We start from the raw sequence: 26331 nt of genomic DNA, 5'->3' as shown, positions 1-26331 counted from the left end.
GCCCAGGAATTCTGCTCCTGATCACTATACAGTCATTTGTGTCTGACTATCAAGTGAGGACAGAATTGAGCTCTGCTGTGAACAGTCGCTGTCAAATAAGCTGCTGATATTCATGACTGAGGTTCATTCATGAGTGATGTCCACTTGGATAAGGGAAACTTCCAGCTAGGTGCCTTCAGAGTAGCGGATGTTGAGAAAATTGGTGGGGAAAATGGGAGGAAACAAACTTTTAAAAATTTATTCCTAAATACCGAGATGAAGTGGGACTCTGCATCACGGAATAAAACATCAGGCCTTGGGGAACATTTAAATATGAGACTAGGAAACTATTTTAATGCCTTGTTATTTATTTTAAGGCATGAATAGTTTAGGAATTGTGCTTAAGCATGTAACTAAACAAACCTATTATCAGTCAGTGAGCTAATGAGTCGACATGCATTCTGTTACTCAAGCCCTACAAGCAGCGCCTCATTAGGTAACTACTATCTGTAGCAGCCTGTTTTAAATCTGATAAGTAACTATATCATTTGCTAAATAAATCAAGTGACTAATGGTATGACATTAAACTAAGCAATGAGAGTTTAATGATGAAAGTAATCATACATGTGTGAAACTATCTAGCTGTAAGGAGGAAAAAATGTCAAATCTGTTTATCCCAATTCCTTTTCTCTGGTAAGAACAACCAGAAAGGATGCATGAATATTGTATTGGTTTATACTGGTTAGACATTGGTGATACAATATTTGTCATTTTATAGTGGATCACAAAGTCAGAAAGCACTTCAACACTGAATTACTTTTGGACTTTAGCATGCATTCTATGCCAGCATTGCACTACAAAAAAAAAACAATGAGATAGATAATAGGCTGATGTGTTTAATTTTATGTTATTGGGAGAGGAATGTTTGGCCAGAACTTTGGAAAACTGTCTGCACTAAATTGAATAGAGCTTTATTGTCCAACAGAACAGGAAGACTGGACTTTTAATTTAACATCTCATCAGAAGGATATGATTGCCTGACTAAAGAAAATTGTATTCATTTCTCCCAGCAGGAATCCTAATGATGTAAAGGTTGTTATGCCAGTATTAGCACTGTCATGGGTAAAGGGCAGCTCACCCCTAATTATGATTGTGGATAAAAAGGTCACTTACCATTGCAGACAGTGGTGGTTTTATTTTTGTGTCCAACTATCAAAGCAGCCAGTACCAGTTGTGACAGGTTTATAAAGTTTAAGGCAATGGCATTATCTTTTGGCCTCTAGCAATGATGCTATTCCCCAAAAGGCTTGCAACATTACTTCCTGCCTCTGCAGGAAATACTTTCTGCACTGCAAAATGATCTGAATGCTGTGATTTGGTCTCCATGTCATATTCTCAGCAGATTTAAAGAAAATGAACAATTTCCCATTTTTAAACATTGAAAACTGTCAACTATTATAGCCTGGACAATTACTCAGTGATGTTAATCTATGACTGCTATCAATTACTCTGTTATTTTAATATAGGCCTGAACCCATTGCTTTGCAAGAAGGAACTATCTTTCCATTGTGTTGTAATGTACATAAAGACCAAATTCAGATGTGCATCCCACTTAAACACTAAAGCTGTGGATCTTTTTCCTGAACTGTTGTATTCTCTTTGTACACAGCTGTTCTATTGATATTTATTCAATATAGCTGGAATGGTACAGTGGTGAGCTTAGCACATCAGATTTGTGGTCTCATGAAGGCAGGCAAGAATGAAAAACTGGATGTTCTCTTATGCCCCCTGGTGGCAACTTCAGAATGCCTGAGAACTGGTTACCTGTCAGTTCCCCCCTCCCCCCAAACCCCCACCCCCACCCACAAGTAACAAAGGCCAGGAAAACCAAGGGGGAGGAAAAAAAGGGGGATCAGGGAGGGTCTTTATGGTAACTACCCCCAAACAATTCTTTGAAAGATATGGCTGCTGCAGGTTCTTGACACAATTCTGCCACAACATATACAACAGATCCATGACACAATTGCATCATCCTCTCTGAGGAAAAAGAACCTTCAGTCATGAAAACTATAAGTTATAACAGCTAACAGTGACAGCTCCAACCCTGCTCAGCTGGACACAAAACAGAATGAACTGCAATGGTTAGTGACCTTCAACATTCCACAACTCAATAACTAGCGTTCAATTAAGCCATGGCTTTTATTCTTGATGGACAATTAACACAGATAATTTAGAAAGACAAACTGTCATGGCAAAAGTTTGCTTATTTTTTTCAAAAATTCTAATTTAAAGTAAAAATTAATTATTGACTTAACTCAGTAAATTTGAGAACAGATATTGGCCCAACTTTTGCTGGAGTGGGGCATCTCTGTTGCATGGTTAATTAGACTTTTTTCTGTGCTCCTCAGCTTAAAAACATTTTGTCCTGTAAACTGTTGAAAGTAAGAGTTGATAATGACATAGTGAGGGCAACAGTACATCTGGGACCTTGGTGAATGAGAAAACTAGTGAATGAGAAATAGACAGGAAGAATGGAGGAGGGGGTCAATTGAGTGGGTAAATTCAATATTAGTTCAGATACAGAAAGGGAAGGAAAGAATTGATTAAGAATGAGAAAAGAGAGACAAAGGAAAAGAAAGAAAAAAATAATATTTTGACACTTTTAAAAACAGCAATTTACAACACGAAAGAGTAAGACTATGCACTTTTTAGTAGTTCACTTTCTGTGCCAGAGAGGTTGATAGGCAGTTATTAACAAATCAAAAAGGTACTTAGGCTCCTAATTATTGACTTAACTTCCTGTGGTAGGTTTAATGGACAATTAATGTAGAAATGTAGCAACTTCATGAAACTCACAAGGATTTCAAGGGAAAGATGCTAGTTTTGCAATGTTAATGGTAGAGCAATGCAAATTGGCCAGAAACTCATGGCAAGTCACAACTCGTGGAGTGTTGCTTCCTTGCCATTAACAACTGCATTCATCATTATTTCTCCAGCAAAATCCAGTACATTAACTCTTTCTTAAAAACAGTCCATTCAATACTCAGCAGTTTAATTAAGATAACAATTAAGAAAAGGCTAAGGGCAACATTTTCCGTATATAATGCATTATCTATTTTTAAAAATGCATCTGTGAGCAATAGTTTCAATTTAACCAACTTTGTCTCCTATGGGGACTGACCATTCTTGACTTTGTTCAAACCTGGGACTATTCTGAAGATGTGCACTGCAGGATTGGCCACACATCATGAAGCAACTTTATCTACAAACTTGTATATTGACACTTCAGACAGTCTTGGGTGTCTCATACTTTTACTGGTTCAACCTCCTGGACCAACCAGTCCAAAGTGTTAGCTTATGCATTACTACAGGAAGCCACATCAAGTCATGAGCAGACATCCAACACACTTTCATCAACAGAACAGTGATGGGAGTACTTGAAAGGAGAGGATAATTAATCACTGAATTGAAGGTTCTTCGGAAAATGTTCTTCTATTTCAAATTATACAGGTGGTTGGGGATACTGTTATACTAGAAGTCTTCCCTAGGTTTTCTTTCTTTTTAATGAATGACCGTTAAGAACTTTAGATGACCCAGAGCATTGATATTTTCCTACTTTGCCTCAAGGTGGTAGTACACCTATTCCTAGAACCAGGAGGAGGAAATTGCAGAGCAAGGATGCCCACACCATTTCTGTGTATCTCCTTGTGGGTCACTTACAGAACAGCAGGTTCAGATGTGTTACTATCCATTTTCAATTAGGAAAGATGCATTGAATGATGCAAAGAACAAGAGGTGGGGAAGCAAAAAATCAAAATTAGGTTGTGGTGAAGTGAAAGTAACAGTTGAAATAAAAATAAAGAATCTTTTAAGCTATCAGCCATTTGAAGGATACCTAACACTATCCTTCATACCCTACCCACCACTCCCACTGCCCTCGTGCATAGCGACCATTAACAAGGATAAAATAAGAAATTAACATCTCAAAAATCTAACTACACCATGAAATATACAGTATACTGATCCAGTATAGATAAAGGAACTGAAATATGACTGTAGTTCTTGGTTGCTCATTTAGGAAAAGCCCAACAGTTGTTTTTTTTTAATAAATATCAGGCATATGTATATGTTCAGTTCTCTGTACCCTGGATTTAAAGTCAAGTTTACAGACTGCATATTTCAGGTCAGAGTAGAGTACAACTGATTTTTGGTGTATTCTGTTATCTTGCAACTTAACCTTGAGCTTTAAGGTTTTTCACTCCCATCATTCTCAAGTGATAAGTCAGGCCACATTTGGATGTGGAACAGCCTTTATAAAAATAGAACAGTTCATCAATTTTGCTATTGATTATGAAGGAAAACAAAATCCTGATTACCACTTATTTCTACATAGAGATTACAATGGTTTCAGTCTTACCTTAATAACAGAAGCTCCTGCTCGGGAAAGGGGACTGTGCATTTGGGCTGCCACTGCCATGTTAGCTATGGTGCTGAGGTGACTCATCTGGCTCATTGCCATGGTAACCGATGCAGGAGGTAGGCTGACAGGGATGAGGGGGTGGGGCATCATCATGAATGGCAACTCTAATCCTTTCATATAGAAAAAAAAGGTTGTATGCATTAATGTCTTTCTTTTCTGCTTGAATGTGACCTGTTTTCATTTGCTATATTTCTGTTACAATGGACCATCATTATATTTCTGATTTAACACTTCACGGTTATCTTAAAGTGAAAGGAACAAGTATAGATAACAACTCTTAAATATATGACAAATGTTAAGACATGTTTTAATGTTCCACAGTTGTAGTGTAATTATTAATTAAGTCATACCTCTGAACATTTGTTCTGACTGGTTGTCTTCTAACTGGCATCTCAATAATGGAGTATCTAATGATTCCTTAAAACCTGTCTACCTACTTAGAAGATATTTCACCCACCCAGGAGGCCTATATTGATCAGGAATATACATTTTTCTTATTACTTCTTCTACTTTACATGTCTGCTCATGAATGAATAAACAATTTTGTGTAAGGACATTCCCTGGAGAACATACAAGTAAGTGCATCATCTTGGGTGCCACTTTCATGGCAGTCATAACTAATATTACCACTGAAGATGATGCAAGAAACAATAGCAAAACTTCAAATAACAATTCTGATTGAATGGGTGATATCCTGTCCTGTACCAGGGCTGATATTAGCAAAGAAATTCTGGTTTCTCCTCCTTAAATACTCATGCTTTTCTTTCTCATTCCCTGGCATAATGCAGTATTTAACTCCGACATTGTAATGGCTGTATTGTTTTCAAGCAAACTTTAAATTGGGGCCAGGTTAGAAAAAAGGGAAAAGGTTTATTGTGATGGTGCTGTAAATGGATTGAATATACTTACAATGTTGGCTAATAAATGTATCTATGGAAGTTGTTAATTACACGATGGTGGCAATCTTCTTGGTTTTATCGTGCACAAAAATCAACACCCTTTTAAATGTAGTTTTTAGTCATGGTTATTACAGTTAAAAGACAACCAACCACAGAGTAGGTGTACTTTATACACCATTTAAGGACTAGTACCACATCCAATAGATAATGCTTGCTATTTTCAGTGCTGCTGAATCTGCCCCATTTCTAACATGGGGTGGATTTGGAAACAGTGATCAATTTGCATTGAATTTTGAAACGTAACATTATTGGAACTTTAAGGAGATAGCTGGTGTAAAGTTTCATTGTAATTTTACCATTACAATCAAATTTTCCTCAATTTTTTGCAATTATATAATGCAGGCCCACAATATTGGAAGTCCTGATTCGATAACTAAACATTGAATTCTGAACTTAACCTTGATATTGGCTGGGCACTGTTTACTTTGATTGGCAATCACTTGTGATCAGAGGCACCAGGCAAATTCTTCATCAAAGGGCATTTTGGAACCTCTAACAGTAGTAGTTTACATATTTCATCATCAGAGGTTACTAGCAGTAACCAGTATTTACACAATGCCCTTAACATAGAAAAACGCGCCAAGACAATTGACAGGAAAATAATCAGATAAAATGCAATAATGTTGGTGACTAACTAACTAGTTATCACTAAAACATTTTAAAAATTAACTCTGCCAGCAGTTTTCCAAGTATTTCTCTAACTACCCAAGGGGTATTATTGGTCTAAATTATTATCCTTCTAATCAAAACTCTGTTTATTTATTGTTGTATTCTAGTAGAGCAAATCTTCAAAGCAATATTGTAAAGTTTTGTATGATTACTTGAGGTGAGCTCAGCAAAGCTCCTCAGGCAAACTTTAGCACATCTTTCAACTCTTCATGTATGCATAGCATTATACGTGTTGTTCATACTAGATAACAAGTTCCACTTTTTTTGTACTTGGAACTGTACGTCAAGAAGAATCAGCTTCTATAGCTATGCAATAAACCAATTACGGTACCCATGGCAACAGAGTTTAGATGAGGATGATAGCAGGACAAGCTGTATTGTTTTGGGAGGAATGGTAACTTATTATTCTAAAGTATGTTCAAATTCAATAAAGGTGCTTTTGATGGAATAATACCTCAGTTTGCATAAATTCATGTGGTCCTGCCTGCTTCAGGCAGCTGATGCATCCAACAGCAGAATGGTGCAGGTTAAAATAGTCAAATCTTGAATGGGTCAGTAACCTGCCCGTTTTAACTAGTCACACACTTGGTTTCCACCATCAGATTTGAATTACAATTGAACATATTATCCTTCATTTGATGTTGCTTGGAACCTTAATTTTTGTATCTTAGATTACTACAGGAACTATAATGGACCATGATGTACTCTGAATACAGTAATTAGTCCACTTGCCACTGAAATCACAATACAAAAAAGTCTGATTTGTGACATTTGTAAGGCAGCAAAGAATAATCCAACAGCCAAGTCTGCACAAAGTTAATTGCTGAAAACATGTTGTCTTTTTGGTTTAGTTTGGCAAGTTACAGTCCATGTCAAAATAGGGGAATCTTTAAAAAATATTCAGACTTAATTTCAAGAATCTGGAACATAAATGGAGGCTATCCTCTCTTGATTTCAAAGTGGAGGTCTGGGTTCTAAAATACAGAAATTTCTGTAGTGCCATTATGGGGGGGGGGGGCGGGGGGGGGCGGAGCCACAACTCGCTATTTACCTCCCACCATGCTTCCATCCCCAATACCAAGCAAAGAGATGGTCATTTAATCTAGTGGAAGCAAGGAGCCCGCATGAAGCAGTACAACTGAGACATCCTGCAGCAATTGAAATTTATTTTGGCCACCCTGTTACTCCTGGAGGGACAGCTGCAGGCCTGGTTAGGCCAGACATAACATATAAATCTTCATTCTCTTCTTGTGATCCAAAACTGGCAGATGCAGAACCAAAAGGTCCATTACAATTCTGTCCCTACTTCATGAGCCCTACGTACAGCCCAGAATCACACCTACAACTGCTCCAATCATCTTCTTGGCACTCATTTAACCAGCATGAACTATTTGTTGCAGGGTTATTATGGAGATCAAATTCAAAATCCAGTCTGAACTGAGACAATCATAGACGGAGAAGTAAATAACCAAAGGGAGAGCTTTGTCAGGATATAGGTATTGCTGAGCCTATTGGAAACATATCTAGTGGGGTTCTTGGAGTAGCCCAACAATGTCCCCAAACATTGTTAGAGGGCAGGCAGAAAAAGCACACATTGCATTCTTCACCAAGTAAACTCAGAGGTAGCTTTGTGAACAGGGCCCAAACACAGGTTCTAGCTTCCATCACAAATTCCCTCAGCTCAGATTCCACAATACCAGAATCCCGTGCCAAGAAGTGAAAATTGTGTGTGTAATTATATTTGGGACAAGACCAGGTCAGTTGATCTGGAAACTGGTGACAGCGGATTTATTCTAATCCAGCTGTATATGGTAGCAGCATTAACAGGTGTACAGAAGGCACATAAAGTATGAGTACTCATCAGACTTCAGTGTAACTGCTTCAACCATTTAATTATAGATGATGGGCAGCTCTGCCTTCAAAGACCTCTTGGATTGAATAATTACTGGACAAATCTCTTAGAGTTCAGTTCTGGCAGTAAATAAGAACTCATCCATGCACAACATTATAATAGGAAGGTCAACGAGACAAAATGTTGATGGAAAGCCCAAACCATTACACTATTATTCGCCAAATCAGTAGCTGTAGCAGGCCAGGCCAGCATGCTAAGAAACTTAACATGTCTTCTTTCTTTTCAACTTGACTAAATTCATCCTGTGCAGGAGCAATCTTGATGTAACTTTATTTTTTGCAAGTCTGCCATTGGCCTCTTTTGCAATTTATGGGCAGAACCTTTGTCCTCTACCTAACTCGTTCATTTCAGGTCATACCCCGCTCAGCTGTAATTGTAAACTTTCTGCAGCTGAATAGTGAAGGTAACGATTTAAGCAATAAAAACAACCTTTCTGTAGGTAAAAACAAAAAAACTGCGGATGCTGGAAATCCAAAACAAAAACAGAATTACCTGGAAAAACTCAGCAGGTCTGGCAGCATCGGCGGAGAAGAAAAGAGTTGACGTTTCGAGTCCTCATGACCCTTCGACAGAACTTTCTGTAGGTCTTTGTTTGGCTCTTGATCAACTATACAGTGGTAGTTCAGTAGCATAGAGATAAATGTATCCTACAATTCATGGCTATACTCTTAAATACCAGAAGACAGATTCAACCTTCTGTCCCACTACAATATCCAGTTTATATATAGATATCACACCAAGATATATGGTGCATATAAATCACAATGTTAATTTGCAGTTGTATGCAAGTCATTTCCCTATAATTAGAATGTTTACAAATCGGCTTGAATCGTGTTTTAATGTACCAGATTGTACTGATGATGTGATGAGTTGTTTGGAGTTCCCAAGGAGGCCCATGGGTGTTAAACTAATTGCTGCTAAAAATGAGGATCCCTGTGTTTATGACTGGCTATAAATCCTCCCATCCCAGCAGACCAGGGAATTCCTTGTGAGCTTGCTATTGACGGTTGTGATTCTTGGTAAGGGGTTAGCTACAAAGACTATTTTCACTGATTGACAGGTATGCTTAAGTTGTGACATGAACTGAGCTACATGATGTCACTCTATTGTTTTGGCCTTAATACGTAATCAATTTAGTCACCATGCTATAAGGTACATGAAAATTACACAGGCTGTGCCTTAGATATGTGTTAATTCTGTTTTTATTCCAACTTTTCTCCTCCTCTTCTGAAAGTTTTGTGGGTGTGGTTCCTGAAATGTGTAATGGTCCTTTTATCAAGTGCTCACACTGCCCAACCACTCTCTGTGGCTTTCTGAAATTTGAAGCTGACTTTTTACATCCTTTAATACATTGGGCGGAATCATTCCAGATTTGCATTACATGTGGTCACAGGTGGGAAAAAGGGCATTTTACACGTCGTATCGTCCCACTCGCGCCTCATTCACTCCTCATTCACTATGCATTCCCAGGAGACATACTGGGTCACTGGCAGGGCACTCTCTGATTTGCCCATCCCCATCATCACCTCAGGCCTTCAGTAAACCAGGTGCCACATTTAAAGGCTGCCCCTGCACAGAGATAGCACTCTTCATGTGATGGGAAGCTGTTCGGAACTGATGGCTGCCAAAGGGAGGAAACATGCTTCCCCCAGATTTAGTAATGCCTCCCTCAGGCACCTACTGGACACAGTGCAGACCCGCCGTAAAGTTCTCTACCTGCACTCTGGGCAAAGACCAGCAAGCAAGGCCACCAATCCAGCGTGGGAGGCAGTGGCAGCAGTGGTCAGTGCAAATGTCCTGCAAAAGAGGTCAGCCACCCAGTGCCAAAAGAGGGCGAATGATCTCCTCTGTTACGCTAATGTAAGTCACTCTTCTCATCGCTCTCAACTTGCACTCACAAACCCATCACACATCCACAGGGATCTCACTCACTGCCAGCTCAAGGGACATCACCACTCACTCTCCCACACAAACCTTCATCTGCCCTGCAGATCATATCCTCATCCCATCCATGGCATCACTCAGCATTCATACATGCCCAGCATCCTTCTCATCAGGCCTGGCAGGTGTCCTGCTTACGCTCTCTCCATCTGTCTTCATGCAGGACAAGCTGGCACACAACAAAAGGGAGAGGTCCCAAACTGGTGGGGGAATGCCTGACATCAAGGTGCTCACCGACCTTGGGAGTAGAGTCATTCAGCTGGACTGTTCCTGTGCTGACGGTGAGGTTGGCGGTACTCGATGAAGTGAGGATCCAGCAATGCAACATCCATCAGACAACCATGCTGTGAGTGAGTTCCCCTGTTCTGCAGGCCCCTGCCATGCACTAATTATCTGTCCTTGCTTTCACTGGCACATCTGGGAAGCAGCCGAGGGGGGTCTACAAGCCAGGTCCTCGACTCGAGCCCCGAAGAAAGCTCAGAAGAAGAATCTGACGATGCCCTAATTGAAAACCCATCACAGCGCTCACCCACACCCTCCACCATTGCAGAGACACACACCTCGGTGGGACCGAGTTTTAGAATAACCTCGGGGTCACAATCTAGCAAGCACATCACACTGTTTGATCCACAGCAGGCAGAGGCAGGGACTTCCCAGGTCCAGCACTCAGAGGATTGCTGGAGGCCAGAAATCTGCTGAGTCCAAGTCAGTTGAGGAGCCTCTAGACTCGGTCATGTCACAGTTGCTGGAGCTGCAAAGGCAAGCTCAGGAACATCAGGAAGGGATGTCCGCTACACTCCTCAGGTTGCGAGGCACGATGGAAGAGTTCGTCCGCCTTCAGTCTGAGGTGATAGCGCCAGCATGCCAACGCACCAATGTCAACACTGGTAGGATGACAGCCACCATGTAGACCTTGGTCCAGGACATGGATCCTGCACTGTTGCGTAGGCTGAGCTCCATTGCCGATGCCATTGTTGCCTTTCAGCATTGTCAACATGAGAGGGGTGTGGGGCAGCTTGATCTCACTCCAGCCTCCCCTTCTCCTCAAGGAGTCAACCAAGGGCCCTCGAGCATAGGGAGGAGGATCAGCAGGAGCACACCCTGGGGCCATCCACCCAGGTGATTCCCGGAGTGTCCGGCCCATCTGAATCCCCTCTTCCTGTGACCCTAGCACCTCCACAGGCTGAGGAAGGTGCCACTGCCACACGCAGGACCCCAAAAGCAGGCTGTGGCCTTGCAGGTCTCAGCCCTCTACAGGAAACCCATCAAGGTCATTTCAGACATGGTGTAGCAGTCAGCAAGCTGTCTCCACCTCCGCTATGGATGTCCGTGGAGCACCAAGACGTAGCAGCAGTGCTGGGAAGGTTAAGATGATGTAGTTGCACAGCCTGGGCATGGGTGTTAATCATTTGTACATAGTGTTCACTTTGTTAATAAACTCCAAAGAATGTCTTCTTGCCTATAGTTCCTTGTTATGACGACAGTGTCATTCAAATGTGAAACCTTGGTCCCTGCACAAGATAAAGGCAGATATCTCAGTCCAGGGCCTCTTCCCTGTGATTTGTGCAACCTTCCTAGCACACCAGTGGTGTGCCTTCACTGTCATTGGCCACATGAGTCATATCTGCACCTCAATGGGGCTTATCATTGCTAACAGAATGTCCTGGGCCAGCGGAATAGAGTTCCTTCATTTGCTCTGTGTGCTCTCAGCACCACTGAGGTGCAGCTGCCCCCCCGCCCCCCTCCCCCCACCATCCCATCAGCATTTAGTCCAATGATAGTTTGGTCCTGAAGGGTTCAGCTCATGAAGGATGCCATTGGACCAAAAGAAGTGAAGTGTCCCCACTGCATCTCCATGATATGACCCTGTTCACAGAGCTCAAGCGAGCTGCCATTAGCCAGACAGGAATCAGACATTCACATGAGCTGTGAGAGAATCTATGGAGTGTCCCCACTGCATGTCTTCATCATCCTCCTGAAATCTGCATGACAGGAGCCTTATCACAGAGAGTATGTGCGCTGCCTTCAGCCAGACTGGAGTCAAACGTTCATAGATTATGTGAAGATCTATGGTGTCTCATCTCTGCATGTCATCATCATCCTCTACAAATCTAGCAGCTGTGAGGGCCTCCCGAATGCCTGCCTTATCTGGCCAGCATGATGGCCTCATTACCATCATCCTCACCATCGAGGACCTCCTCACTCTCATCCCTGTCATCGTCTCCTCTGAGGATCTCTTTGCCCTAAACTATTGATGACATCCTCATCGGAGGAGATGTGCAGCTCCTCCTCTATCTCATCCTCAGCCAGCTCCTCTCCCCGTTGCAGCGCCAAGTTGTGGGGGTGCATCAGGTGATGACATTGCATGACACCCTCTGTGATCAGTATTGTGGGTCTCCACCAGACCGGTCTAGGTACAGGAACCTCATTTTCAATATTCCAATGGTTTGATCCACCGAAGTGCGAATTGCAGCATGAGCCTCGTTGTACCTTCTCTCTGTTGCACTCTGAGGCCGCTGCATGAGCATCATCAGCCACATCCTTTGTGGGCAGCCCTTGTCCTGGAGGAGCCAACTCCTCTGCCTCTGTGGTTCCTGGAAGACATCAGGGACCTGAGACCTACTGAGAAGGTAGGAGCCGTGGACATCCCCTGGGAAGCATGTGCAGACCTGTAGGATGCGCTTGTGGTGGTCGCACACTGGCTGAACGGAAGCCCTTGGTGTTTGACATAATTGACTGTTTGTCAATTACACAGAGATCTGAATGTCACGTGAGTGCAGTCGATGGCACCCTGTACCTGTGGGAAACGCTTCCTGGCTTTCCTGACCTTGGGCAAAATGCACAAAGTTATGTGCCTTCACGGAATGGTGTCCCTGATCTCATGGATGCATTTATGGGTGCAGGCTTGCAAAATCCCACAGAGGTCACCTGTGGAGCCCTGAAAGGAGCCACTGGCATAAAAATTGAACGCCATGGTCACTTCCAAGGCCACTGGCAGTGGATGCCCTCCATGTCTCCATGGTGCCAAATCCTGCAGCAGGTGGAAGATGTGACCGACCAGTTCACTGGGCATGCACAGTCTTCAGCGACGCCGCTTCTCAGTCATCTGCAGATTGACAAGTGCCATCTGTAGACACTGGGTCTAGCTGTAGGCACTGACCAACAACAGCTTGCTGTGGCTCTTCAGCGGCATGTGCTGGCGCCCCAACCACCCCTCTTCTTGAGCGTACTGCTCCTCCCTCTGCCCAGCCAGGCGCTTCCATTGTTCTCTTCTCCTTCATCTCTGCTCTCTGTAAGCCATGAGGCATCCAACTAGGTCACCAGGCTCCATGGTCCTGGTGTACCCCTCCTGCAGGATGAATGAGAGAGGTTAGCATAGGTGTACTAAGAACCTGGAAAAACTCAGCAGGTTTGGCAGCATCTGCGGAGAGGAACAGAGTTAACATTTCAAGTCCGTATGACTCTTCAACAGGGTCGTGCGGACTCGAAACATTAACTGTGTTCCTCTCCGTAGATGCTGCCAGACCTGATGAGTTTTTCCAGGTATTTTTGTTTTTGTTTTGGATTTCCAGCATCCGCAGTTTTTTGCTTTTATATTATTGTACTAAGAACCTGTCATGGTTAAGTTTGAAGGCCCCTTAATGCATCCCAGAGAGTGCTGGCTGCCACTTGGATGGCCAGAGTTCAGTGCGCTGCCTGGCTGCTTGAAACCATGCTCATCCCCGTCTCACTCAACCTGACCAATTGGTGGCAGCTTCACCCACGGGACTAATCTGTGCTCTCAGCTCAGGCGCAGGCATTCTCCTAACCCATACTGTAAGGCTGCACTTTAAGTTTGAACCATGGGGGAGACTGGTCCAAACAGGGATGATGACATTGCAAGGGGCTGTGAGAGCCTCCACCGGTAACTGCTCCACGACCAGCTTTCGCATGGAGGTTGTACAACTTGCCCAGTTGTCCAATTGTTCTGCAGTCCATTAAAACATTCATTAGTTTGCAGTCTGTGCCTGAGGGGGTGAAAAGTTCTGGAGCATTTGGTGGTCCTTTCATGTCTCTGCGCTGCTTGAATGGGCAGATAAGTTAGAGGTCCAACTCCAAGCATGTCAATGTGGCTATGCCTGAACTGTCTCAGCTGCGGAGGAATGATCATTTTATACAGGGTTTCCCTAATGTGTGGCTGATTCTCTTCCCTCCCCCTCCACCCCCTGCATGTGCTGGTGCACTATCATGGGATCATGCTGCCATGGTTCTCCCCACCCAACCGCAGTGCAGCCCTTGCCCCACCTAACTCACCCCAGATCATGCTGCTTTGCCCCACCCTCCAATGTGACCCAATCACAGTGCAGCCCTTGCCCTGGTACCGCACTGTTAACCAGCTAGGAAAAAGCGACTTACCTATGCTCTCGCCTGAACGTGCGGCACCTCAAGCTTGAAGTCGAATGGGCTACCCTTGCAAGAGCTGTGCATCGTCTCTGAGCACTGAACATTTCTGGCGGGCAGCAATTATAATTATATGCAGATGTATTAAAACGACAGTCCTGACATCCAGTGGCAGGATACACAGCCCATCATTGATGAGTGGAGTGGATGATCACAAACTAGTTTCCCACGTTATGAAACCGATATTTGGCCTTCCTGCCGCTCATGCCCGCCATGACGCCTGACACCAATGGGGGTGGAAAATTCAGGCCATTGAGTTCTTATCTATGCAGATGAGTTATTTTGGCTGTCATCCAGCATAACACGCGCACACACACATGCATTGATGTCTTTGCAGGCCTAAAAGAAAAGGTACATACAAACTATGCTTACTGTTGGCAAAAAGGTGATTTTGCTGAGTGGGCTAAGCAGGTGAGTAGTGGCCAGATTATGTTGACTAGACAGTATGGTTTGGTTGACTATGTACTGTGACCCTGTGGGTCATGGGTGACTGGAGTTTCCCTTTGCCCAACAAAGATTCACTTCCACCTAAAGTGTCTGAACAAATGGATCATAAATTAGGTAATTAAACACAACTGGAGAACTTGCTTCCTCATCTTGGCAGACTGGGCAATTGTGTCTCAACTGTGCTTGTGAGCTATGTGTGAATATGAAACACAGAGAATGTAAGCTGATACTTTGTGGAACAATATTTTGTTAGATTATCTGTGGCTATCATAAGATCCTGCTAATAGTGTTACATTTTATCTGTAGCGGCTCTAATGCTTGCTTTTCAAATGGGCAATATGAGATCTACAATAAGTATACTTTAAATGGGTTTAGTCACGTGCCTGAATTTCAGTTTAGCTTTTGTTCGATTTATTTGCAGCATCTGAGACTTCAGGTCGCAAATGGTTGTTTAACTTTTAAAGTGATAGTTCATCATTTGACAAAATTACGCTTTGGGTAAGATTTTATAGTCATTTCATTAGCCGCTCCCCAAGTAAAACACTTGTATAGTAATATCTGTTTCCGGATCTGTCATAAGAATAATAAAAAGTGCTTGGGAAGCTGGTTCTATGTGTACTTCAGATATTTTTTTAAATAAAGCTGTGCTTTTTTTGAAGAGGATATGAATATATTTTTGCCATTTGTGAAAAGATGTCAATTATGGGTCTGCCTTAGTAGTGTATTCCTGGTAATCTATTAATGTACCATGTAGTGAGAAAAATGTTCAAAACATGATCACATAGCACCAGCAAATACACCATTTGTTCATCTCTCTAAGTTAAATTCACAATTACCTCAATCAGTATGACTGTGTTTCTCCTTTAAGACGCATTTTCAACAGCTACCATTGCTGGTTTTATTCAATGGCCTGTGAAATGCAAGTTTTCTGAATTAACACAATTCAATTAAACAGGATATTGTCATTGTTTGACACAGGCCACTATTGGACCAATGTATTGCTACAGTGCTATAAGGGCAGAAACATGCTCTGCATTCTGATAACAAACTGCACCTTCCCCAGCCCCTCCATATGGACCATTGCAATAGGAGAGTGGTTTATGTTAGCTTCTTGAAAGGTTAAGCAAGTTAAAGAATTGTGGCATAAGCTGAGTTTCTTTTGGGGTATAATTTTACTCTTGTTTAGTTTGTCAATTTTATCTATTCTCCAAATCATTTAGAATTAAAACATTTACAGTAAAGATTACTGGCAATAGTAAACAAGAGAAAATATCCAAAAGACACCTGGTCATCACAAAGTGAAATAATTTAAATGACATAACCATATCCATTACTTCTACATTGTTGGGTGCTGTAATACATAATGACATCAAGTTTAATATTCATCAGGATTTTTCCATTATTCATATTTTTTTATGATAGTCTAGATTTAAAAATGTGTCCTACAAAGTAATACAATTTGTAAAATGCACCAATTCAAATTTTTTTTTTGCAATCTTCTTCCAATTATTTACGTACTGTTAGAGTCATATATCCATTCAGTTGTTTGAACAGAATGTACTTGTGATGCTCAGTGAAGTAGTCATGTTGGAAATTAATATTTTTATTGCATACTGGTGCGTTGTATTTAAAATGAGAACACATTAAATTGGTAATAGAGAAATCTTAAAATCAATGTGCATGAGATTGCTCATTATGCAGATAGAGATCTGTGGGTAAACAAGCAGGTGGTGTTTTTCATTACAGATTTGAAGACTGATTATTTTTGATGATAATATGAATTAAATTTCTTCTCTATAGAGTTCTGACTAGTACATAAGGGAACATTCTTAATAGATAGAGAATGCCTACAGCAACACTAATGGCTTTGGTAAATACCTGAGGCAAATGTGCTGTCACCTCGACATCCATAATTCACTGGATGCTTGCAGAGGTATTTGTCGTGGTGTATTAATTATAACCTTCTGACCTTAAAGAAACAATGGGATGTCTTTCATTGTGACTTAATATTTGGACTAAATCTGAAACCCAGTCAAATTTATAGTAGACTTGTACCATAGTGAGATCATTTATTTATTAGTGTTTCTCTTGAGCTTTTCACTCTTGAAGAGTCCTCTGAGATATACAAAAAGTTAAATCTAGCACATTAGATTGAGTAACATGATGGCTGAGAGGGCAGGGAAGAGACACATTCATAATCACAAAAAAGTACATTTTAAGGTTCATGTCAGAGTTATTTTTCACACACACAATGGTTAATACTTGGAAAGCACTTCTAGGTAGAACAGTGGAGGCAAAAACAAAATTCCTGTAATCATTTAAGAAACAATTGGATGTTTTGATGATGGAACTATCAGACTTTCTGGATTGGATAATCTAGGTTGGCTGGAGTGTCCTCATCATCCATATCTATCTCATCACCTTTTGTGGTAAAAGTCCTGTAATGGTCTAAGTCGTACCTTCCCTGGCTCAACAAAACCTCCATTTTGTTCTCTATATCAGGAAGACATGTAAGCACTGGACAAAATGCAATCTGTTCCTCTGAATATAATATTTTTAATGTGCTGGATCTTTCTTCCCTTAGTAAGACCAAAGATCATGTTTTGTATAAAAAAAACTTGTGATAATTTAACTATCGAGTTCAAAGCTTCCAAGTTCAGACGCTGAGGTGTTAGTCAACACTGTGGCCACCAAAAAAATCAACAGAAGAATTTCTTTATGTTGAGAGATAATTACAACCTGAATGAAAGTAACACAAAATGTGGCTTACACGACAATAAAAATAACTTTGACTGACTATGAGCGACATAAAATTGCGTATTTTGTGGGGTGTATTTATAATGAATTGATACAAAACCCGTTTTCAGTGTGCACTGTGATGAAAGTTTGATCTTGGATCCCAATGTGGCTCATGAGTTCACTATGTACAAGAGGACAATGCAGAAAATCAAGAGCAGTTTTTCAACATTTTTTCACGCAAGAGTGCAAAAGATTTTTGTTATATGAAGAAGTCAAACTAGTAGTGGGTTTTCATAACTAACCTTTATGTTAACTAGATTGGTATTACTAACACTACATTTGTTGGATTAGAATATCAGGCTCAACATCACAAAATTGTTTATAAGGAAACATATTACAAATTTTTAAAAGCAAGTTTGTTGAATAAGCCAGAGTAACTAAACCAATTTATGGAGAATCTTCTTTTGCAAACAATTCTTCTGATGAACGGAAACTAGTTTATTCTTTTGTCTATATTCTACAGGTCTTTGTACTAAGCCCATGAATTACTTCAGTGAGTACTAATTAAAACATCATTGTCAGGGCCCCAGGGATTCCCTAAATTCTCAGCGTAACCAAAGCAGATTCAGCAGCACGTGATCATGCATTCTGCAGCTAGTAACCACCATCCCCCATCTCTCCCCACCAGGGTTTAGGGGCATTTCTATCCCTAAATATTTTTGGAACAATGTATGGAACAAGTGTTACAGTTCAAAAAATTTGGGCATTTTTAATGGTAGACTGTTTTGCGCCTCAGACCCACGTATGCTGTTTATTTTTTATATAGTAATAGCCGATGCTTAACTTTTAGATGCTTGCCTGACTCTTTAACTAGCTAGGTGAGGCAGCTGGGTGTTGGTCATGGTTATCACAGTAATCAGTGTCTGGTGTACCAATACCAAGTGTTCTGAATCCATTGACACCAGACTTCTAATCCCTATGGATTTAGGGTTCATTACTTCCCGTTCTAAACTGGATGAGAGGTTCTGCCAAGCAGGATGATTAAGGAGCTATGATCAGTTGGATTTCATAATGCCTGTGTATTGCATACCTTGTACAACTTGCACACTACACGTTTAGATGAAGTGTGCAAGGGCTGAAATGCAAAGGGCTAGAGGTGTATACCATTAGGCATTATAAATCAGGTGGCACCGAGAACTATTAGGATTCCAAACACCAGGGGGAGAATTTTCCAGGGCCCGCTCACCGACACGTACAATGACGCGCAGTGACGTCGGGCAGGTGTCCTGACGTCACTGCATGTCATTTAGATTTTCAGTTTGGTGGGCACACAGCCAAGTCAGCTGCACGCCTGCCGAACTGCCAAAGGCCTATTAAGGCCTGTTTAAAACTAATTACACCAATTAAATGAGCTGCCCGTCCAACTTTAAGGTTGGCAGGCAGGCTAGAGCCCAGGCAGCCTTCGCATTTTTCATGGAACCTCATCCACGGGCAGGATGAGGTTTCATGAAGTGTTTATAAATTAAATAATGTTTTAAATTAATGTTCCTTGAAATATCCCAGTTCATTTGACACTGTCACACGAGGGGAACACGTCTTAAAATATTTTCAATTCTTTATTTAAACGTCAGGGAGATTTCTGCACTCTTTCATGCGTAAGCATGAAAGAGCGCAGGCCCGGACTCAGGGAAACCACCCCCAACACCCCCTGCACAGGGAGCACTCAGCACTTCCAGGTGACTGTCATGCTGGGTGGGCCTTAATTGGCCCGCTCACGTAAAATGGCGGCACACACCTGAACGGGGGCGCTGTTACGGTGCGTGCTCGCTCCTGCCTACCCCCTCACAACCTCCCCCACGATGGGGGGAAAATTCACCTCCAGATGTTGGTCCTGTAGCCTAAGTGTTGGCTACTGGCACGATTCCAATGGAGTAAATCATGGATAGGAAATGTCAGGGGAGACATTCTACAGAAATTCCACAGTCGTACTTAATCCCATTCTAACCTCCATTGAATTCCAGAGTGTTAGCAGCCTTGATCATTGTAAACAAAATGGTAAGATTTATTTGGAAATAACAGGCTTACAACTTTTGTTTCCCGATTTCCTCCATCCTCTCCATTTATTAATTAAACTCTTTGGTTTATCTATACATGGTGGAGAGGGAGATAGGCTCACCATTTAATGGAGCATTTTCTGCCTCCAGTGTCATAACTGAGCCATCCAAAATCAGATACAATATTGACCAGAATCAGAGCACAATACTTCAACAATGTGCCTCCAGTTGGGTGAGCTAATGGCAAATAGGGCATTGAGACCTACTATTGCCTCGTTGCCCCAACCTTGATTTCTATCCTGCTAACACTGCAAGGATTGCTGCTGGCTCCTTTTCCTCACTCACCATATGTAAATACTGATGGGAAGAGGGGACGTATCTCTTGGCTCAAATTCCTCCATCCAACTCAGCTATCACTAAACTCTCGGACTGCCTGGTGGAAGGTGGTATAAACTCAGCATAGCAACAATTAATGCCTCCAAATTCTTTAAAGGGAGAGAGAGAAAGAGGGAGAGAGAGAGGGCCTCATAGAGCCCTTGAATCCCTTCATTTCTTCCCCAAAGGCTCATTAATTTGGGTCTCTCTTGGCTGAGAACAAACAAGAAATCTGACACAAAATTAAAGCAAAATACTGCGGCAGCTAAAAATATGAAATAAAAACAGAAAATGCTGGAAAAACTTAGCAGAACTGGCAGCATCTGTGGAGAGAGAAACAGAGTAAACGTTTCAAGAAGAGTCATACAGACTTGAAATATTAACTCTGTTTCTCTCCACAGATGCTGCCGGGCCTGCTGAATGTTCCTAGCATTTTCTGTTTTTGTCTTTGAAATCTGATAAGTTGATTGGAAACTATGGAGACCTACAGAGGTGGGACCAGGAAAGAAATCCAAAAGGTCACCTTTGGGTCAGTGGGCTGATGCATTCCCATCTCCAGATGATCTTGCCGAAGGCGGTTGAGCAATGGACGTGGTACCCCTCAGCAACAGTGGGTAGCCTATGAGTGGCAATTAACTGGCCACTCTGTGCCAAATTGGGGCCGCTGTCACAATCTTACCACCAGTGGACAGGCCTCACACTGCAGATGAAACCTGGCTGATCACTGGATGCAGGCCGGGCAACTGGCAAGGCATTACCCTTTACCCTGTATGCACCCCTCCCCCCAACCCTGGAGACACATTTGCTACATGGCCTCAGCTGCAGTGTAGGCCATCCTATGGAGGGAGCCCCTCCGCAATGATGGCCTAGCAACTGTGGCCAGAAATAATTTTAATATTCTCAAACATCCTCCACCTTCAGGCACCCTTGAGTTCTCCTGCCTGCCACAGTTGTGCCCAACTCTCCCTGTGTGGCTGTCAGAAGGACAATTCTGCAGTTCCTCCCATTGGATTTGAATTCTTGCCCTTTTCCCAAATAAGCTATTTTTATTCCATAATTCAAATGCAACGTGTAATTTTGTAGACCTGTATGGAACGTTGCCACTCCCAAGTGATGCAGGTGCTCTCTGAACTATTGGTATGTTATGGCTGCCGTACTTTGAGAGATTATCAAATCACAGTGATTCCATTTGAAGTCCATGGGTGTTTAATGCATGTTGAAAGCCAGTATTTCTGGAATGAGCTTAACTGTAGCTCAATAGTTGCGTCACAATATATCTACAATAGTAATAATTAATGTTCCAGTCTGCTTTATGCTGATATAAGGGATTCAAGCTGATGAAAGCACTCAGCTGTACCTCATGTTTTAATCAACTCTCCGACAGCCATTCCTGCATAAAGCACACTAGAATGGCCATTATAACCATATTTAACCATCGGTCAAGTGTGCGAAGATATTATCATAGTACTCAACATTTAAAAGATTAATATCAAGAAATGAATATTTAAATCCATACTTGTATTCCCAAACATTTAATCTTGTGAATCTAATCACAAGGTGTCCTACAATTTTTTCTGAAGGGCAGTGTAACTTGATAAAGGGTACCTGACGGTGTTTTGATATTGTATTGGACCCAAGAATAGGTAGTCTTAAACAGCACAATATTTTCTTATTTTGTGAACTACAGATATAAATCAGAAATTCAACAATAAGCTGGGACTAAACAGCAAAAATGGAGAGATGAGCATACAGTCCATTTGTTACTGAAGGTCTTTGATTGATCTGAAGGATGCCTGCACAGCTTTTCTTCATCAATCAGGCTATCCCTATTCTCTCTCTCGATGGACTGTACTCATGCACATTTACGTTGTTGCTTAAGTTATACAAAGCACTAAAACAAACACTTCCAGTTCTGGAAATTTGGCGAAAATGTCCAACTCGAGGAAAAGCTTCATGAGGATGAAGATTCAGCCAAGGGCCAACAGCATGAGGTGCAGGACATTTATTAGTTGAATGGGGCATTTTGCCACATTAAAGGTTATATATAATTGCAAAATATTGCTACATAGACACCTAAAGCATTGAATTATTAACCCAACAGGCCTTACATATCATCTGATACAAAATATGTGAAGGTGAGTTGTTGGATGGAATTTAATGCCCTTGCCACCCCCCCACAGAGATGAGTTGGAGGTGGGGGGGGGATAGTATTTAATCTGGTGAGACGGTGCTTTATGGGGATCTGCCACATTCCTGCCTCCGCCCAATTAAGCCCTGGCAGGAAGGCTCATTGACGTCTTAAGGGCCTTATCCACTGCTGCTGGTATTCAGCGTACGGCTTTGTCATGCATGAAGCCTGAAAAGTAAAGCTTGACAAAGATTTTCGGGGGGCGTGGGGAGGGTGGGGGGCGGGCCTCGATCACAGGCACTCAGTGCCTGATCAGGGGGTTCAGCATCGGGAAGGGCAGGGGCCACTGAAAGACAACCCCCTGCCCTGACTCAGATCCCGTCTCCCCAGACCCCCATCCCAGAGTTACTTATCTTTGGCCTACAGTCTCTTGTTGATCCTGGGCCTTTGGTGCATTACCAGCAGCTGCCACTGCTCCTGGTGGCGCTAACAGCAATGGAAAGTTGCTGGCCTCTGGCTGTCAGCTCCTGGGAGCGGGATTTCTGCCCCCAGGGTCCTTAATCACAGGGAAGGCCCAATGCTGGCCACTTAAGTGTCTAATGGGTGCGGAGATGACGTGAGGCTCTGGCCAGTTCTCCAACCCGTGGGTGAGACCCCCCCACCCCCCACCAAACCCACTGCAAACATTAAATTCAACCCATTAAGTCTGTTTAGTTTATCCTAAAAAGTTAAGAGAAACACACAGTAACAGAATGGGTCTCTTTCACTTGAAAGACCAAAGAGAGGTCTTTAAAATTGTGTAAGGTTTTGATAGAATGGATACAGAGATAATGTTTCCCCTAATGGGGAAGGGCATAACTCGAGACCACAGGGAGTGGTTGAAATGAATAGTATAGTTGCATTTAAGGGGAAGCTTGGCAACCAAATGAGGAAGAAGGGGATGGAGGGTTATGCCGATACATTTAAATGAGGAAAGATAGGAGGAGAATTAAGTGAAGCATGAACACTAGCACGGTCTGCTTGGGTTGAATAACCTGTGTCTGTGCTGCATATCCTATGTAATAAACCATTGTAATAAACACCACCAACTCCAAGTCACACACAATGCTGACTTGAAAATATATTGCTGATACTTCATTGTCACTGGATCATTATCTTTGAGTTGCCGACCTAATACTACAGATGTACCAACACCAGATGGACTGCAGCAGTTCAAGAAGGTGATTCACCACAACCTTCTAATGGGCAATTCGGGGTGGGCAATAAATGCAGGTCATGCCAGTACCACCCATTTATCCCGTGAATAAATCAAAAAATCTTGGATATAATTATGCCTTCATGCAAAACATATTAAAACACAAATTGAAAGTACTTGAGGTTAAAGCTTTCTTTCTGGTGAAACGTTGGGTATTAAATGTGTTACATAATGTATGAATGGAAATTCGTCGACAAAATGAGACTTGATCAATATCTTCAGACCTATGTTAAAACACAAACTAAGCTGCTGAAAGATACTGATGTGGAGGACAACACAGCTTTAATTATCTAATACGAAAATAATGGGTAGATGGTCTCTATATGGGATGTCTGAATCAAGTGGGAGAGGCGCCCTGAGTTATTTAATATAGGCATGTGATAGATACAGGAATTATGAGCTGATTGAGCTATATAAGTTATTATGGAGAAACAAGGGCGAGATTTTGTGTCAAAATAACAGTGAGGCTATTGAAACTTGTTGTTATCTTTTGGTAAATTGTATAGGAATTTCAGGCAAGAAGCAGATGCACCTTAAAATGCTGACATCCAGAGGCTGTCCATATTGTCATTAGCTTTACGAATGTAGCATTTCCCTGTCTGCCTCACCATTGGTACGTGTTAAATATTGTAAAGTCGTATTTGTGCAGTAGATATGAACTAAACCTGCCACAAATATTTAGGGCTACTAATTGATAGCAAAAGTATCCTTTCAAGGATATGATGGTGTTAATGACTGCCAGTCAACTTCTCCGACAATGAAAATTAATTTATTACATTTGTTCTGGTTTTGCATTGCTTTAGGAGGTGATAAATGTTTCAAATTTTTCAAAAATCCTTTTTCATTGACTTTTTTTCTCTCTCTCAAGACAACTTTTCTTTCCTCTCTTTCTTTTTCTGTTCCTGTGCCTGATTTGACATTGAATTCACTTGCTTTAATTTGCTCTCCTGCACAGTTCTTCCATTTATTTCCCATTCCTTAAATCTGACTAATTAAGGAGACACCCTTTTGGTGATCCTGTTCATTCAGATTCTAGTTGTCCAGTTTCCTTCACTACAACGTTATCAGTTCACACTTCCAGTAACTGTGTGAGAAAATATCTTTCGGGATGAAGGATGAAGAGACACGACTAACTAATGGCTGACACCATTCGACACTACATTTTTGCTACAGCAAAATCTGGTCCAAATTGTATTTTCTGCTGGGTAAGGTTAAGAAAGAAAGCTCCAAGATTTTCCACTTTAGTGCTCACCAACTCTTTATTCCACAGATTTTAAAAATGAACAGTCAAAAAAAATAATTTGCTAGTGAGCTCCGTGGTAGAAAATCTGAGCCGCATTCTTTAACTAAACCTGCATTAATTTCTAATGTTTACGAATAATTTTAAAAATTCTTCAATTTTAGTTTCCGAAAAAAATTAACCATAGCTTCAGGTCAAGGTAACTGAAAGTAATGAAGATGCACTTCAATTATTTTACTGAAGGGATCTTGAGCTAGTTCACAGAATTGGAGTAATGCAGAAACATTTAAAAGATGGTAGATACAAAGATCATTGGCACGTTGTCATGTAGGCTTACCAAGTTTCCCAGTGAGTAGGCAACACTACAGGCCACTAGCTGCACAGCCAACGTGGAATTCCTCAACGGTATGGTCGTATGCAGCTGGGTGCCCTGCGTGAACATATTGAATTGGCACTATCCTGATGTCACACAGCCCAACCAGCTAATGTGATGCCAAGATTCCAAATTTGGTTAACGGAGATCCTGGCAATGCCTATATTGTGAGTCCTGAAAACATCCTGGAATAGTAAGTAGAGTAATTTAAAGGACCTGGCACACTGGTTGTTGATGAGTTAAAATTATGGAACATTTTATATTAGAAAGTGTCTGAAAATAGTCTGGAGTGTTTTTGGAGGTGTGTTGGTTCATTTGCCAGTGAGCGTTACTGCATCCTCATAGGGATGCCACAGAGGACTTGTCCACACAAAGGCTGCAACAGGTATGGAGAGGCAATGCCAGTGTCTGTGTCTGCAGCACAACAGGGAAATTAAGAAGAGTCTGCGAAGAAGGGAAGTTTGACGCCAGGCCCTTCTGTCAGCTTGGAGCCAGATACCTCCATACTCCTTGACAGTGACAGTGGGCTGTCTGACAAGTCAGCCAATGCACCCAACATCTCTGTGTGCATGCCCAGTCAACATTATCCTCTATGATGCCCATTGAGGTCGTCAGTTGACTCTTCACTACTTGTCTGCCATCTGGCCTTCCAGTGAGCTGGAAAATGAACTTTTACTCCAGGCCTGGCTGTAGGCCGCTCATGCCTGGTGCCTCACTACATGCTGATAGCCTCCAGAGTATGCACAGTGTCAGTATCTGAGCTGGTGGTAGCAAGTGTCAGATCAAGTGACAACATCTCTTCATCTATGCAGTGCTGTTACTTTCTCCTCCTCCTGGGGCTGGGCAGACAGCAATTCTTGGGTGTCTTAAAGCAGGAACTCAGGAGGGGAAGGTTGGTGTGATGGAAGGGGGTTGGGATGGGAAGCAAGAGGTCCATGTTCACATCAGCAGCAGCTTGCCCTTCATGCCAGGTAGCAGGATGAGAATTTTCTTCAAGGTGAGAAGGGGCAACCAGCAGGAACATATCATCATCATCCTCAATGTGCTCAGCCATGCCGGATGCAGCTGGCCTGTGATACAAACAATCATCCCCTCCATCGGGCTCACTGTGTATCAAGTAAGAATATCAAATTCATGCCATTCAGCGTTTTTCAATGGTGATTGGCTGAGTGTGATACTGGTATCTGAAGGAGCTGTTCATCTCTGACAGTAAGATCCAGATTTCCATGTTTAATGATGCAGTAGAAGTTACTGTATGATTTCCAAATAAATAAGAGTAAGCACTGTTAGCTTTACCATTATATCTACCGCAAAACCTGATCCATTGCATTTTGAAGTAA

General features: G+C 42.0%; 1 protein-coding gene across 1 annotated transcript in view; it reads right to left on the bottom strand.

Annotated features, from left to right (window-relative positions):
• Window positions 1-26331, bottom strand: part of dacha (dachshund a) — a 400809-nt gene that overhangs the window by 101408 nt on the left and 273070 nt on the right. Inside the window, exon 4 of the mRNA XM_041195643.1 lies at window positions 4397-4569. Within this exon, the coding sequence (XP_041051577.1) occupies window positions 4397-4569 (173 nt within the window). The remainder of the gene's footprint in view (window positions 1-4396; window positions 4570-26331) is intronic.

The sequence above is a fragment of the Carcharodon carcharias genome, chromosome 9 (assembly GCF_017639515.1).
Source record: "Carcharodon carcharias isolate sCarCar2 chromosome 9, sCarCar2.pri, whole genome shotgun sequence".
NCBI lineage: Eukaryota > Metazoa > Chordata > Chondrichthyes > Lamniformes > Lamnidae > Carcharodon > Carcharodon carcharias.
Note: the sequence above shows the minus strand (reverse complement) of the source record. Positions and strands in the feature narration are given on the sequence as shown.